The sequence below is a fragment of the Thalassophryne amazonica genome, chromosome 2 (assembly GCF_902500255.1).
Source record: "Thalassophryne amazonica chromosome 2, fThaAma1.1, whole genome shotgun sequence".
NCBI classification, from domain to species: domain Eukaryota; kingdom Metazoa; phylum Chordata; class Actinopteri; order Batrachoidiformes; family Batrachoididae; genus Thalassophryne; species Thalassophryne amazonica.
The window spans coordinates 109,655,723-109,673,508 of record NC_047104.1 but is presented as its reverse complement, the minus strand read 5'-3'; the positions used below and the strand labels follow the sequence as shown (position 1 = coordinate 109,673,508).

Here is a 17,786-nt window from a genome sequence, read left to right as displayed (position 1 = left end):
TGGAGTCCTGCAGTAGCTGGCAGACAAACCAAAAATACAGCTTCAAAGCAAATCACAACACTGATTTAAAACACATCTATAAATAAAAAGTGGAGTTGCAAGGCAATGCCAAATTTCAAATCAATGAGTTCAAGTACCATGCCCGTAACCACAAAGCAGAGGCTAAAAATAGCTCCTAGTGACTTTTCCCTTGGTAAGATGAAAGTTGTCTGCGAAGCACCTGAGGCCTTAAGAGAGCTCCTAAGGTGCCAAACAGGTAAGAGTAGGGAGAAGGACTTTTAAGAAACCTAAGAGTGTCTTAAGCAGACAAGATGGTGGAAAAACAGAGGAAGCAGAGACATTCTCCTACTGGCTTGATCTACATATGATTTTATATGTTCATTTACTGTCTTAATGTATTTAGAAATCATTTAGGTTCTTGTTATCATATACACACTGTTAATATTATCATCATCATCATTGCTATTATTAATATTATTTTCTTTTAATATTAATTCTATTTTGTTATTTGATTCTTAAATGGACAAAGGAAATAAGTGTTTACACTTTGTTGTGTCATCCATGTATTTTTAACATATTTACAATTATATTATTTACTTACAATGAACTTACTAAATTCACACAGTCATGCTTTTATAGCTATTCGGCATGTGAATGACATGCATTTGAACATTTTCAAGCTGTGTAACATCATTTAATTTATCTGAATTTCATCATCATGACATTAAGTTATCCTCACAATTACGTCTTAATGCAGTTCAGGTTATATGATTTACTGTGCATTCATAACTATCAATCAATCAACTTTTTTCTTGTATAGCGCCAAATCACAACAAACAGTTGCCCCAAGGCGCTCCACATTGCAAGGCAAGGCCATACAATAATTATGAAACACAGTCTACGTCTAAAGCAACATAACCAAGGGATGGTCCAGGGTCACCCGATCCAGCCCTAACTATAAGCCTTAGCGAAAAGGAAAGTTTTAAGCCTAATCTTAAAAGTAGAGAGGGTATCTGTCTCCCTGATCTGAATTGGGAGCTGGTTCCACAGGAGAGGAGCCTGAAAGCTGAAGGCTCTGCCTCCCATTCTACTCTTACAAACCCTAGGAACTACAAGTAAGCCCGCAGTCTGAGAGCGAAGCGCTCTAATGGGGTAATATGGTACTATGAGGTCCCTAAGATAAGATGGGACCTGATTATTCAAAACCTTATAAGTAAGAAGAAGAATTTTAAATTCTATTCTAGCATTAACAGGAAGCCAATGAAGGGAGGCCAACACGGGTGAGATATGCTCTCTCCTGCTAGTCCCCGTCAGTACTCTAGCTGCAGCATTCTGAACCAACTGAAGGCTTTTTAGGGAACTTTTAGGACAACCTGATAATAATGAATTACAATAGTCCAGCCTAGAGGAAACAAATGCATGAATTAGTTTTTCAGCATCACTCTGAGACAAGACCTTTCTGATTTTAGAGATATTGCGTAAATGCAAAAAGGCAGTCCTACATATTTGTTTAATATGCGCTTTGAATGACATATCCTGATCAAAAATAACTCCAAGATTTCTCACAGTATTACCAGAGATCAGGGAAATGCCATCCAGAGTAACGATCTGGTTAGACACCATGCTTCTAAGATTTGTGGGGCCAAGTACAATAACTTCAGTTTTATCTGAGTTTAAAAGCAGGAAATTAGAGGTCATCCATGTCTTTATGTCTGTAAGACAATCCTGCAGTTTAGCTAGTTGGTGAGTATCCTCTGGCTTCATGGATAGATAAAGCTGGGTATCATCTGCATAACAATGAAAATTTAAGCAATACCGTCTAATAATACTGCCCAAGGGAAGCATGTATAAAGTGAATAAAATTGGTCCTAGCACAGAACCTTGTGGAACTCCATAATTAACTTTAGTCTGTGAAGAAGATTCCCCATTTACATGAACAAACTGTAATCTATTAGACAAATATGATTCAAACCACCGCAGCGCAATGCCTTTAATACCTATGACATGCTCTAATCTCTGTAATAAAATTTTATGGTCAACAGTATCAAAAGCAGCACTGAGGTCCAACAGAACAAGCACAGAGATAAGTCCACTGTCCGAAGCCATAAGAAGATCATTTGTAACCTTCACTAATGCTGTTTCTGTACTATGATGAATTCTAAAACCTGACTGAAACTCTTCAAATAGACCATTCCTCTGCAGGTGATCAGTTAGCTGTTTTACAACTACCCTCTCAAGAATCTTTGAGAGAAAAGGAAGGTTGGAGATTGGCCTATAATTAGCTAAGATAGCTGGGTCAAGTGATGGCTTTTTAAGTAATGGTTTAATTACTGCCACCTTAAAGGCCTGTGGTACATAACCAACTAACAAAGATAGATTGATCATATTTAAGATTGAAGCATTAAATAATGGTAGGACTTCCTTGAGTAGCCTGGCAGGAATGGGGTCTAATAAGCATGTTGATGGTTTGGATGAAGTAACTAATGAAAATAACTCAGACAGAACAATCGGAGAGAAAGAGTCTAACCAAATACCGGCATCACTGAAAGCAGCCAAAGATAACGATACATCTTTGGGATGGTTATGAGTAATTTTTTCTCTAATAGTCAAAATTTTGTTAGCAAAGAAAGTCATGAAGTCATTACTAGTTAAAGTTAATGGAATACTCAGCTCAATAGAGCTCTGACTCTTTGTCAGCCTGGCTACAGTGCTGAAAAGAAACCTGGGGTTGTTCTTATTTTCTTCAATTAGTGATGAGTAGAAAGATGTCCTAGCTTCACGAAGGGCTTTCTTATAGAGCAACAAACTCTTTTTCCAGGCTAAGTGAAGATCTTCTAAATTAGTGAGACGCCATTTCCTCTCCAACTTACGGGTTATCTGCTTTAAGCTACGAGTTTGTGAGTTATACCACGGAGTCAGACACTTCTGATTTAAAGCTCTCTTTTTCAGAGGAGCTACAGCATCCAAAGTTGTCTTCAATGAGGATGTAAAACTATTGACAAGATACTCTAACTCCCTTACAGAGTTTAGGTAGCTACTCTGCTCTGTGTTGGTATATGACATTAGAGAACATAAAGAAGGAATCATATCCTTAAACCTAGTTACAGCGCTTTCTGAAAGACTTCTAGTGTAATGAAACTTATTCCCCACTGCAGGGTAGTCCATCAGGGTAAATGTAAATGTTATTAAAAAATGATCAGACAAAAGGGAGTTTTCAGGGAATACTGTTAAGTCTTCTATTTCCATACCATAAGTCAGAACAAGATCTAAAATATGATTAAAGTGGTGGGTGGACTCATTTACTTTTTGAGCAAAGCCGATAGAGTCTAATAATAGATTAAATGCAGTGTTGAGGCTGTCATTCTCAGCATCTGTGTGGATGTTAAAGTCGCCCACTATAATTATCTTATCTGAGCTAAGCACTAAGTCAGACAAAAGGTCTGAAAATTCACAGAGAAACTCACAGTAACGACCAGGTGGACGATAGATAATAACAAATAAAACTGGTTTTTGGGACTTCCAATTTGGATGGACAAGACTAAGATACAAGCTTTCAAATGAATTAAAGCTCTGTCTAGGTTTTTGATTAATTAATAAGCTGGAATGGAAGATTGCTGCTAATCCTCCGCCCCGGCCCGTGCTACGAGCATTCTGACAGTTAGTGTGACTCGGGGGTGTTGACTCATTTAAACTAACATATTCATCCTGCTGTAACCAAGTTTCTGTTAGGCAGAATAAATCAATACGTTGATCAATTATTATATCATTTACCAACAGGGACTTAGAAGAAAGAGACCTAATGTTTAATAGACCACATTTAACTGTTTTAGTCTGTGGTGCAATTGAAGGTGCTATATTATTTTTCTTTTTGAATTTTTATGCTTAAATAGATTTTTGCTAGTTATTGGTGGTCTGGGAGCAGGCACCGTCTCTATGGGGATGGGGCAACGAGGGGATGGCAGGGGGAGAGAAGCTGCAGAGAGGTGTATAAGACCACAGCTCTGCCTCCTGGTCCCAACGCTAGACAGTCACAGTTTGGAGGATCCCAAAAAATTGGCCAGATTTCTAGAAATGAGAGCTGCTCCCTCTAAAGTGGGATGGATGCCGTCTCTCCTAACAAGACCAGGTTTTCCCCAGAAGCTTTGCCAATTATCAATGAAGCCCACCTCATTTTTTGGACACCACTCAGACAGCCAGCAATTCAAGGAGAACATGCGGCTAAACATGTCACTCCCGGTCTGATTGGGGAGGGGCCCAGAGAAAACAACAGAGTCCGACATTGTTTTTGCAAAGTTACACACCGATTCAATGTTAATTTTAGTGACCTCCGATTGGCGATAACTAGGAGTGAGAGCATTTGTTTTGTTTTGTTTTTTATTTCTCCTCCCCTTTCTGTGACAGCCAATCACAGCTCTTAGAGGACTGTGTCATACCTAGCAATGGGGTCAACTCTGCCTCCTCACAAAGATAGGAGTTTGTGTCCAGTCCTTGCTCAGATTTGCTCTCACACACCTCTTGGGTGTTTCTTAGACTGGGAGTCCTTGCCAGGATATTTTAGGCTAAGTTAGGAGCTCTTTGAGAGGGCATTGAAATGCACCAAGGATACGGGCCAGATGTTTACTACATGAATGGATGAACAACAGCACTGTACTTGCAGCTACTTCTCAGTGTGTTAACATTCGATTACTGCAGCAGGATAATGGTTTTTATTTTATATATTGGGAATAAATTAACAATACACCAAAATACAATTTAATAATGACTTAGCAATTTTGTAGAGGATGTATAATTTTGGCAAGAAGCCCTTAGGGCCCTGTCCCACTAGCGTTTAGGAGGATTTGCGTATGGCTTGCTCCCAAAATTGGCCCATATTCGCCAAACATCCGCAATATCCGTGTAACATGCCTGTATGAGTCGGCCGTCATCCGAACACGTCCGTGATCATTCGCAGAGGCACGCATGTCCGCAGCCAGGATTTTTGAGTAGCTCAAAAATCTGGATGCGGATGACATCTGCCTTACATACTCAATTCATACACAATACATACTCACTCTATGCACTGTATATCTGTCGTTAACCGCTGATATCTGTAACTGATGGGGATTTGCGGCTTGACAGCGGACTGGGACAGTGTGTAAAACAGATATATATCGTGCCTATCATGTCCACATCACAAACTAAAATATGTTGTAGCGAATGCATATAAATTGGCCATGAATAAAGCGTTATTACATCTTCTTTGCAGCTGATTTGCGGACAATCTGTGAATGCATAACAAACACGTCACGTAAACCCAAAGTACTATATGTGGCAGAAAGCGACATACCTGCCAGTCAGTGCAGGTCCGGCTGTAAAAAAACCACAAAGACATAGCTGCTGCAATCCAGGACTTTTATTTAACACCAACAAAAGGAAGAGTTGCTGTTTAGCCACAACTCACGCAGAAGTCTGTTTTCTGTGACACTCTCAAAAAACAAACAAAAAAAAAGTCTCACACCCCAGCGGCTTCCCCCCTCCCACTCCACAAACTCATGAACAGTTAACCCTCGCATGACAACATGAACAACTCTGTGATCAACTTGTCCAAGTCCAGCAAATGCTCCAGAGGTTGTATTGTTGGTGTGAATAGTGATGCCGAAAGGAGCAAGTGCGCTTATTTTATGACCGCAATGCAGATGCCGTGAGCGATGCATTAATAATACACCTGTAATACTGCCGTGATAATCTCAATGTGTCGGATCAGTTTCATCACTACATGCGTTATATAATCGTGATTGTTCATCATATATTCGCTATATATTAATATATCCATAATTCATACTGGGACATTTGTCATATTTGGCCATTTTTGTTGCGGACGACAATGAACGCCCACAATTTGTATACTCAATTCATGCGCAATTAATCCTCTCCCCAGTGGGACAGGGCCCTTACTAGTATGCATCAAGTATAGATAGCATTTATGCCCTTATAGTTTATCAATAAGTGAACAATGCCATTATGATTTCGATCAGAGACCAAATCACTTGATCTTAAGACTTAAAAAAAATCAGTTATACTCATCAGCATATTTTTTCGGTTGTTGAAAATAAAGATTATGTCCACCAAACACTGCATGTAGTTCTCCAATCAAATACTAAATCTAATCTAATAGACAATCAGAAATGGACAACATACACAAATCACAGACATGCATTTCATTATTTTAAAAAGAACACAGACACACTGACAAAGAGTGTGCTATATTTAACTACTGGAGTTGATGTGGGTCAGATGTCTGGTGGGCAGAGACAGGTGGTATACTGAAGGAGCAGCAAAGGCAGGAGATAAAAATTCTGCATGGACACTGAAATTACACTCACAGAACCGCAAGTTCCTGGGTCACTTTTAGCATACATGGGAAAATAGTGATCCAAGATGTGGCGATTAACTGCCCAAAACTGATTTGATACCAGGCATTTTGGTAATTATTCTCTGATGTGTAGTTCAGATATATCCAAGGATAAACCTCGGGGTACTGTGAGCCACTCTAATGGTTGGAACTGCTGGGATAAATGCAGGTTGGTGGCAGCAGCACAGGGATGGATGGAGGGAGTGAGGGAAGTAGGGAGCAAGGGAGGAATGGTGGATACACATCTGGACATGAAGTCCAGTCCCCGGCCTGGCTCACCTTGAACGTCTTCCTCCCCACCATCACCATCCTCTTCCTCATTGTAGGCCAGCTCAGCCTGCTTGTCGGCCTCATACTCACCTACGTTTCCATCATCCCCATTGTAGTCCGCCAGCTTAGAGCCGTGTTGCGGATCTACTGGGGACTCGTTCTCGTCAAAGAACCGGCCTGCAGGAGGCAAAGAAGGGCCTCATCAGGAAGGGATAGAAGTGAAGTAAATTGTAGGAAGAGAAGGAGGAATGGGTGAAATACTGCATCATGTGATTCAAAGTGATTGTATGAAGAGGGTGACAAAGAAGATGGAGTTACACAAGCTGCCAGAGTTCAACAAGTGTTTTTGAAGGTGGGGAAGGGAACAACCCAAGACACCATGGCAAAGAGTCAAGGTCAAACAAATGGAGTGTGATGTAACCATACTGGACAGCAAAATGACTGCTTTTGACCTTTTTGCCGATCTTTTTAATGATTATTATGAAAAGGTATCACTTGAACATGTATGTTGTGCTTTACCAGTGTTTTACTATTCCAAGTGCTGTTAACAGCATAGGGCTTGTACAAAAAGAATGTAGACTAGTGTGTGAGTGGGTTAAGCCTCGGTCCCACCGAGTAATAAGCCATGAATAATGAGCCACGCACGGGTGTCAGTAATTATTTGAAGAATGAGCCATGTTTTAAGCTATAATGTATCCGCTACTAAGGCGCCTCTATGTGCCTCTCTGTACCTCACATGTGCCAGGTATCAGCCTCTAATGAGCCATGACCGACATGTCATTTGAGCCCCATCCAGCCTCGAATGGCTCGTGTCGCCGTATATGATCCAAGTCAAGCCATATATGATCCATGTAGCGCGACGTTGGTGCACATTTAGGTATGGATTTGGTCCTAACCTCCAGCCCTCCCATACTTGGTCCCTTTAAAGTGTGGGTTTTCAATTCACAGCATACATTCAAGATGTCACATTTTTTTTTAAACAGTCCAAAAATAGACACGCCAGTACAGTACGGCCAGTGTGCATATCTGTGCGCCAGGCTGCTGTTCACCTGTGTTCCAGAGTCATTAAATACACCAGACCAGCCAGAACCATGGGTTCCTGGACAGTCACCTCTGCGCTTCTTCTCGCTGGCTTTATTTCTTCCGTGGCTTACAGTCACCGTGATCCAACTTTTAACTTTGTGTTCGTCCGTTATTGACTGCAAAATCACTCTCTAACGAGCTTGTGTTCTGCGTAACGCTCATCTTGAGCATGAGTCATTGCGTCAGCGCACTCAGAGTGTGCCTCGTCATAAACATACTTTTACAGCTGCTTATAAGAAAGAATGAACATGAAACTGTTTTAACAAGCTATTACAATAAAAACATTAAAAATACTTACCTTTTAAGCTGTTCCAAATACGTTCTCCACCTCAGCGCATGAGAGAGAGAGAGAGAGAGAGAGAGAGAGAGAGAGAGAGAGAGAGAGAGAGAGAGAGAGAGAGAGAGAGAGAGAGAGAGAGAGAGAGAGAGAGAGAGAGAGGCTCCAAATGTCCTCTGTGATTCCAGAAGCAATTAGAGGTGTTTTCAACATCCAAGCTCTGACAGAAAATGATTAATCCGCTACAAAATAATTATTTTATATACAGCATCCAGCGCACAAAGCAGGTGGGATTGTAGTGCGCAAGAGGGCTGAGCCTGTCCTGTCCTCGTAGCTGCCAGGTGCTCGGAAAATGGGTTAACAGTCTCGCCCTCACCACAAACATGCCTCTAAAATCCTCGTTTGTCCTCGCAGTACCCTGTACACAAACTGCTCCATGCTGTTGCTAAATTTTGAACTTCTTGAAATTAGCGCCATGCTCAGAGATGAGCCTCGTTAGCCGAATATTCTGCATCTAAGAGCCCAAGAGCCACTATTTTCCCACGATTGTTGAATAACTGGACTCGTACAAAAAAAAAAAAAAAAAAAAAACATGCTACGTGGCTCATTATTCATCCTTCATTATTCCATGGGACCAGGGCTTTAGTCCATCCCAGCCAGCCTGTGTAGACAATAATTTGGAGAATAATGAATGCTACAATGTTGTAAGTGTCCATTTTAAAAGGGCACATAATGAGGACCAACTGATTTGATATCAGGTTAACAACGATGCAGGAGAATTCAGTAGTTCCCAACCCTGGTCCTCTGGCCCCCAGAACCTGCATGTTTTACCATTTTCCTTGTCTGCCACAAGTTGGTGATCTCATTCAAGTGTGCTCAGCCAATCAACAGCTAACAGACACCTGAATGAGCTCATCAGCTTGTGGCAGAACAAGGCCAGATGGAAAATGTGCACATTAGACTGCCCGAGGACCAGGGTTGGGAACCACTGTGATCAAACAAAAAACAGCTTTGTTTAGCCCACAAAGTCCCATCAGCGTGCCATCTGCTGGACCGGTGTCCATCTTCATGGGAGTTAACAAGTGTGGGGAGAAACATAGTGCGTACAACATCACTATAGATGGAAGAAAATACACAATGGAAAAGGGAAGTAAAAATTAAACGACGAGTACAACAGATAAATGGGTAAAATAAAATCTTTCATCAGTCCTACAAACTGGTCATGGAAAACTTAAAACACTGTTCTGAAACATTTGAAACACCTGTATCCATTACTGTTTTGGTGTCTGCATGAAAAGGAAAAATTACATGCTGTGCTGCCACCTGCTGAATGCTGGCACCTGCTGGACGGTTTAGGAATGTGCATCCACATAATATTTTTTATGTAATACTTTAAGGCAACAGTCAGCATGGAGTGTGTATGTCCAAGAGTGTATATGCTCCTTGCTGAACAGAGGAAAGTGATAATGTATTGCTAATTTCTGATTATTCACATTACTTGAAAAGGGATTTTTAAATTTGCAAACAGAAAATACACAATGTGCCAATTACACCAGAAACAAATTGTGATTTTACTGCATATTCCATTATGAGCACCTCTGAAATGATTTTATTAACAATGGTCCCCAACTGCCATCCAAATTCTAACCATGGCACCATGACACCAGAATTTCTGGGCATGCACACAATGGTACACTGTACAGTCTGTGTGCTAACCTCTGTGGTTATAACAAGACTTTTCCACAAAGCTAAAATGTATCTGTGGCTGCATATTGTATTTCCAAGGAAGATTTAAGGGGCCATCAATCAATGAGTCTCACAGTTACACACACACACACACTAGAGGTCCATACGAGGTTACGGTATTATCAAAGCACCAATGCAAGGCTAGTATCTCACTGGGCACGACTGTAGGAGAATAGATGGAGATGTAAATTAGCCACCAAACATGTGAATGAGTGACAAATTGGCAGTTTGTATCTCACTGAAGTGGTACAAATGACATGTTGCGCACAAAGTGCTCAGTTGGTATTGTCCAGGTGAATAGACGTGGAAACTGGGCAGCGCAGTCTTGTTTGAGGGCAGGCACTAAAGGGGTAAAATATGACACATATGACATCATTTTTCTACTTCTGGGGACAAAAACAGGGCACTTTCTCTGAGTTTTTGGGCAAATTACACTCAAAGTGAAAATGCAAAGGAAAAGTGATGATGTGGTGGGAAAGCAGTGTTGCAGTTTGTTTATGACCTGGAGCACAACCATGTCGGGGCGGTTTTGCAGCCAAGAGAACGTAGCTACTCTGGTTAGCTGTGTAGGCTAACACTTACTGACGTGATGTCTCCCATTTTCCTCGTATTCCCTTCTCCCCTGGGAACTGAAAAAAACACTTTTCGTAACTGCTTAGGTGATTGCAGCGGAAAACAAAACAGTACACCATTTTTCCGTGTTAAGTTATGCTGTGGATATACTGCACAACGGGAGCGACTGTCCCCATAAGTGGTCAAATCCCACGATATCATGCAGGGTTCAAACAAGACTGTGCTGCCCTATTCTTCTGACTGCATCCTGTAAGGAACAGCCCTGAAGATAATAATAAAATGTAATTAATTTAACAATAAAATGTGTTGTCGCACATGGGTGGTGCACGCTCGTCAGCCACAGGATGAAATATGTAATGGCCAGCGGTCCACGCCATTAAAGAGGCCCAGGCTGGCGCAGTCACACACAGATCAATCAATCAATCAATTTTTTTATATAGCGCCAAATCACAACAAACAGTTGCCCCAAGGCACTTTATATTGTAAGGCAAGGCCATACAATAATTATGTAAAACCCCAACGGTCAAAACGACCCCCTGTGAGCAAGCACTTGGCTACAGTGGGAAGGAAAAACTCCCTTTTAACAGGAAGAAACCTCCAGCAGAACCAGGCTCAGGGAGGGGCAGTCTTCTGCTGGGACTGGTTGGGGCTGAGGGAGAGAACCAGGAAAAAGACATGCTGTGGAGGGGAGCAGAGATCGATCACTAATGATTAAATGCAGAGTGGTGCATACAGAGCAAAAAGAGAAAGAAACAGTGCATCATGGGAACCCCCCAGCAGTCTACGTCTATAGCAGCATAACTAAGGAATGGTTCAGGGTCACCTGATCCAGCCCTAACTATAAGCTTTAGCAAAAAGGAAAGTTTTAAGCTTCATCTTAAAAGTAGAGAGGGTGTCTGTCTCCCTGATCTGAATTGGGAGCTGGTTCCACAGGAGAGGAGCCTGAAAGCTGAAGGCTCTGCCTCCCATTCTACTCTTACAAACCCTAGGAACTACAAGTAAGCCTGCAGTCTGAGAGCGAAGCGCTCTATTGGGGTGATATGGTACTACGAGGTCCCTAAGATAAGATGGGACCTGATTATTCAAAACCTTATAAGTAAGAAGAAGAATTTTAAATTCTATTCTAGAATTAACAGGAAGCCAATGAAGAGAGGCCAATATGGGTGAGATATGCTCTCTCCTTCTAGTCCCCGTCAGTACTCTAGCTGCAGCATTTTGAATTAACTGAAGGCTTTTTAGGGAACTTTTAGGACAACCTGATAATAATGAATTACAATAGTCCAGCCTAGAGGAAATAAATGCATGAATTAGTTTTTCAGCATCACTCTGAGACAAGACCTTTCTGATTTTAGAGATATTGCGTAAATGCAAAAAAGCAGTCCTACATATTTGTTTAATATGCGCTTTGAATGACATATCCTGATCAAAAATGACTCCAAGATTTCTCACAGTATTACTAGAGGTCAGGGTAATGCCATCCAGAGTAAGGATCTGGTTAGACACCATGTTTCTAAGATTGCAAGATATCACAGATGGCACGTGATATCCCCCTTGTGGACAGATGTTCTCCTTGGTCCTTGGGAATGATGAGTATCTGTCGCTGTGCGGAAGTCTACCTCCGTGTGTGTGGACTGACCATGTGTGCACACAGCTCACGGTCACCAGCATCAAACTTTTTCCCCACTGATGTCCTGATTTAGGAAAACGACTGACCATATGTGCACAGGGGTTAGCAGTTGAGCAGCGCTGCCAGACTCTCTGTGTCTTCCAGAAATGCAGTCCCTCTTCGATCACCTCCGCTATTTGGGTGTGCTCCCAGGGCAGCTTGTGCATGACTCCCATGAGTAAAATCAGATACTCATTTTTGTCTCCAATCACTCACAGAGTAGTTTCATCTGTGGTCAACCCCTCACAAAATTCTCTCAGGATTCTCACACATTATGAGTCACCTCATTCAGAGGGCTTCCCGATAACTGCAATGGCTCTAGGAGTATATCTGTCATGTCAACAACTTCAAACCATTCAAAATTTAGATGACATGGGAGAGATATCCTACAGCTCATGCAAGAGGATGGCACCACCCAGAGAATGTCGTGTTAAATCCCTCTCAACTGCCATTCGAAAGCTGTTGAAGCCCAGTGAGATAGTACCCTAAAATCTTTGGTAGAATAACCCATAACCTTGTACCCATATTTTCAAAATATCAGTGCTGGATGAGGGACACCACTACTCTGCTGGTTTGTGCAGCAGCTCCAAGTGCTTTAAAACAACTTGCGTCATCTCTCCGTGTCTTATAGCACGGTGGCTATGCAACAAGCAATCTGAAATGACCAAGTGATTGACAGCATAAGGACTTTGGTCATTAATGACCATTGTGTCACCATCCAAGAACTTGCAGACAAGGTGGGGATAAGCACAGGTTCAGTACATTCCATTATGACAGAAGACTTGGGCATGCGGAGAGTGTCTACAACCGGATCTGTGGAAGGTAAAAACTTGGCAGTTCCATCATGACAATACACCCACCCATTCCGCTCAGCTGATTCAGGCTTTACAGGGCAAACACAACTAGGGATGGATATCGAGAACCGGTTCCGTTCGGGTATCGTTAAGAAATGATTCGATCCACCGACATCAATAAGCTTTTTGCTTAACGATTCCCCTATCGGTCCTTCAGAGTGGCTCTTGTTTTGGAGGGTGTTTGTCAGGAAAAGGATAATTTCTCTACATTGATTACAGACCTGCAGCGGGTCTGTAATCAACTTTTCTGCAGCGCGGCTTTGCTTTGAACCTTGAACCAATAAGCAGTGATTCACAGATCGAAGCAGTGCTTCGATCTACGATTCGTGGATTCATTGTTTTATTTCGCTTTATCCTAATTTTTCCCCGCTAAAACCCTGAAGAGCATATGTCTTTGAGTAATTAATATTTTTTTGTTAAACCGACTTGTTATGGTCTTCTGAAACAGTTGACAGATGTATTTTATAACTTAAAAATGGGACAGATGCTAACGCGTTAGCATGTCTATGGCGTTTTCAATGTTAAAGTTAGCATTAAGCTGTTCGCATCAGCACATTCGTGTTGATTTGTTTTCTGTATAATTAATGGCTCAGCGTTCGTTGACGTAAAAGAGTCAAATTGTAATTTTTTTAATTTATTTTTATTCATATATTAATAATGATAGCAACAACAATAATAGTCTACATAATAGACAATAACAGTCAATAATAATAGACTAAATGTTACAATACAATTTTAGAGAAAGAGAGAAAAAGAACCTAATGAAACAAAACAACAGAAAAGATAAAACCATCTAACAATGAACATAAATAAAATATAGAAATATATAAGTGTTTAACTCAGCCACATGGTGTGTGCAGCCAGTACATTCTGAGTGCCGGTCCCAAGCCCAGATAAATGAGGAGGGTCGCGTCAGGAAGGGCATCCGGCGTAAAACAAGCCAACCCAACTATGCAGACTAAGAATCGAATTTCCATACCGAATCGGTCGCGGCCCGGGTTAACAACGTCCGCCACCGGTGCTGTTACCCAACAGGGTGCCGGTGGAAATTGGGCTACTGCTGGGCGAAGATGACGAAGAAGAGGAGGAGAATGATTCCACAAACAGCGGGAGAAGAAGAAAACTAGAAGGGTGGAAATGAGAGTGGGGACTTTGAATGTTGGTAGTATGACTGGTAAAGGGAGAGAGCTGGCTGATATGATGGAGAGGAGAAAGGTGAAAGGTAGACATATTGTGTGTGCAAGAGACCAAGTGGAAGGGAAGTAAGAGCAGGAGCATCGGCGGTGGGTACAAGTTGTTGTACCATGGTGAGGACAGGAAGAGAAATGGTGTTGGGGTCATTTTAAAGGAAGAGTATGTTAAAAGTCTGTTGGAGGTTAAGTAAGTGTCTGACAGGGTGATGAGTTTGAAGGTGGAAATTGAAGAATTGATGATGAATATCATCAGTGCACATGCCCCACAGGTAGGTTGTGAGATGAAGGCGAAAGAAGATTTCTGGAGTGTGTTAGATGAGGTGGTGGAGAGTGTGCCCAAGCATGAAAGAGTGGTGATAGGAGCGGACTTCAACGGGCATGTTGGTGAAGGGAACAGAGGTGATGAGGAAGTAATGGGTAGATATGGTATCAAGGATAGGAATGGGGAATGACAGATGGTAGATGATTTTGTAAAAAGGATGGAAATGGCTGTGGTGAATACCTACTTTAAGAAAAGGGAGGAGCACAGGGTAACATAAGAGTGGAGGTAGGTGCACACAGGTGGACTACATTCTTTACAGGAGATGCAAGCTAAAAGAAATCATGTAAGGTGGTGGCAAGAGAGAGTGTCGTTAGACAGCATAGGATGGTTGTTTGTAGGATGACTTTAGAGGTAAAGAAGAAGAGAGTGAGAGCTCAACAAAGGATAAGATGGTGGAAGCTGAAGGAGGAAGACTGTTGTGTGAAATTTAGCGAGCAAGTGAGAGAAGCACTGGTTGGAGGGGAAGCAATTCTGGACAACTGGAAAAGTACTGCAGATGTGGTAAGGGAGTCAGCTAGGACAGTACTGGGTATGACATCTGGACAGTGGAAGGAAGACAAAGAGACTTGGTGGTAGAATGAAGAGGTCCAGAAAAGCATAAGGAGAAAGAGGTTGGCGAAAAAGTTGTGGGATAGTCAGAGAGATGAAGAAAGTAGACAGAAGTACAAGGAGATGCGGCGTAAGGTGATAAGAGAAGTGGCAAAAGCGAAGGAAAAGGCATATTGCAAATTGTACAAGAGTTGAATAGTAAGGAAGGAGAAAAGGACTTGTACCGATTGGCCAGACAAAGGGACAGAGCTGGAAAGGATGTGCAGCGGGTTAGGGTGGTAAAAGATGCACATGGTAATGTGCTGACAAGTGTGTGCTGAGAAGGTGGAGGGAATATTTTGAAGAGCTGATGAATAAAGAAAATGAGCGAGAGAAAAGGCTGGATGATGTGGTGAGAGTAAATCAGGAAGTACAAGAGATTAGTAAGGAAGCAGTGAGGGCTGCTATGAAGAGGATGAAGAGTGGAAAGGCAGTTGGTCCAGATGACATTCCAGTGGAGGCATGGAAATGTCTAGGAGGGATGGCAGTAGAGTTTCTAACCATATTGTTTAATAAAATCTTGGAAAGTGAGAGGATGCCTGAGGAGTGGAGATGAAGTGTGCTGGTTCCTATTTTCAAGAACAAGGGTGATGTGCAGAGCTGCAGTAACTGCAGAGGCATAAAGATGATCAGCCACAGCATGAAGTTATGGGAAAAAGTAGTAGAAGCTAGGCTTAGAAAACAGGTGAAGATCTGTGAGCAGCAATATGGTTTCATGCAGAGAAAGAGCACTACAGATGCAATGTTTGCTCTGAGAATACTGTTGGAGAAGTACAGAGAAGGCCAGAAAGAGTTACATTGTGTGTTTATGGACTTAGAAAAAAGCTTATGATAGGGTGCCAAGAGAAGAGCTGTGGTATTGTATGAGGAAGTCTGGAGTAGCAGACAAGTATGTTAGGGTAGTGCAGGACATGTACAAGAATAGTGTGACAGAGGTGAGATGTGCAGTCGGAATGACAGACTCATTCATGGTGGAGGTGGGATTACACCAAGGATCAGCTCTGAGTCCTTTCTTGTTTGCAGTGGTGATGGACAGGTTGACAGATGAGATCAGACAGGAGTCTCCATGGACTATGATGTTTGCAGACGACATTGTGATCTGTAGTGAGAGTAGAGAGCAAGTTGAGTCTAGTCTGGATAGGTGGAGATATGCTTTGGAGAGAAGGGGAATGAAAGTCAGTAGAAGCAAGACTGAGTACATGTGTGTGAATGGGAGGGAGCCCAGTGGAATAGTGGGGTTACAAGGAGTAGAAGTGGTGAAAGTAGATGAGTTTAAATATTTGGGGTCAACTGTTCAAAGTAATGGAGAGTGTGGTAAAGAGGTGAAGAAGAGAGTGCAGACAGGGTGGAGTGGGTGGAGAAAGGTGGCAGGAGTGATTTGTGACCGAAGAATATCAGCAAGAGTGAAGGGGAAAGTTTACAAAACAGTAGTGAGACCAGCTATGTTGTACGGTTTAGTGACGGTGGCACTAACAAAAAGACAGGAGGCAGAGCTGGAGGTGGCAGAGCGAAGATGTTGAAATTCTCTTTGGGAGTGACAAGAATGGACAAGATTAGGAATGAACATAGAGGGACAGCTCAGGTGGGACGGTTTGGAGACAAAGTCAGAGAGGCGAGACTGAGATGGTTTGGGCATGTGTAGAGGAGGGACCCAGAGTATATAGGGAGAAGGATGCTGAGGATGGAGCAACCAGGCAGGAGGAGAAGAGGGAGGCCAAAGAGGAGGTTTATGGATGTGCTGAGGGAGGACATGCAGGTGGTTGGTGTGACATAGGAAGATACAGAGGACAGGGTGAGATCCCTAACGGGAACAGCTGAAAGACAAAGAAGAAGAAGAAATATATAAGTGTTTCCTGTGAACACCTGGTGACTCTCACACCTCCACTTCATCCCTGTTTTATTTAAGTTTAATGACAATTTGTTTCTGTCAAACCATATTTTCAGTTAGTTAATTTCTTCAGTGATTTCCTCCAGAACTATCTGCCAAGCTAGAAAACTGCTGCATCCTAATAACAGCAGAATACTACTGGAATGAATTTGAATAAGGAAATTTGGGGGTTTTTTCTCACCTAAATGGATGCTGCACTCAATGTAGTTTATTGTCTGGAATAGGCCCAGATTGGATTTCAGAGCTTCTGGAATTCAAACATTTCCGTGCGGGTGGTGTTGGGGGGTAATTCTGGGTTTCAGCTTTTTTTGTTTTTCACCACCTTCATCCCTGAATGTCAATCGTGAGTCACTCCTCCGTTCTGTTCACACAGCTCCAAAAGCTGCGCGGCTCTCTGACGCGTCAAGTTAGAACGATAGTCCAGTCGGAATTAATAAATTTAAAGTGAAACACCATTTAAATCAAATGACACCTGTTTCCAAATGTTGTAATGCAAACAAACTGCAATTGATCAAAATGTTTTTCCCTCCCAAAATGAGACATCCTGCGCTGACATGCAGCAGCCGGCTGAGCTCAGCCAAAATGTCTGAAAGGAAATGGTTTTGACGAAAAACTACAGATTTTATTTATGTCCAGAGATCAAGAATCTAGTGACCAATTTAAAATGTTGTTGACATAGAAAACCTGTAAAGCCTACTTTTAGTACACAGAAAATTCACAAGGGATATCGGTAAGGGAATCGATAAAGAATCGGATCGATAAGCGGAATCGATAGATAAAATCTTATCAATACCCATCCCTAAACACAACACTCTTGTGAATGTTAGGGTCCCTACTCTCCTGACATGACTGCATGTGACTTTTGGCTGTTCCCAAAGATCAAAACAACACTAAAAGGGACTCGAGTCATGAGAAGATATAATGTGGAATGTGAC

The 17,786-nt window shown here is 42.0% G+C and overlaps 1 protein-coding gene across 4 annotated transcripts in view; it reads right to left on the bottom strand.

Annotated features, from left to right (window-relative positions):
- The window catches only part of golm2 (golgi membrane protein 2), a 94,476-nt gene that overhangs the window by 821 nt on the left and 75,869 nt on the right, over window positions 1-17,786 (bottom strand). For 2 of the 4 annotated variants that reach the window (XM_034191686.1, XM_034191679.1), the window contains exon 9: window positions 6,078-6,838. The exons of 1 other annotated variant lie outside the window; for it this stretch is intronic. In XM_034191686.1, the coding sequence (XP_034047577.1) occupies window positions 6,468-6,838 (371 nt within the window). In that variant the 3' untranslated portion in view covers window positions 6,078-6,467. Of the gene's footprint in view, window positions 1-6,077; window positions 6,839-17,786 lie in introns of those variants that run through there. One more of the 4 variants, XM_034191695.1, reaches the window with a different exon arrangement.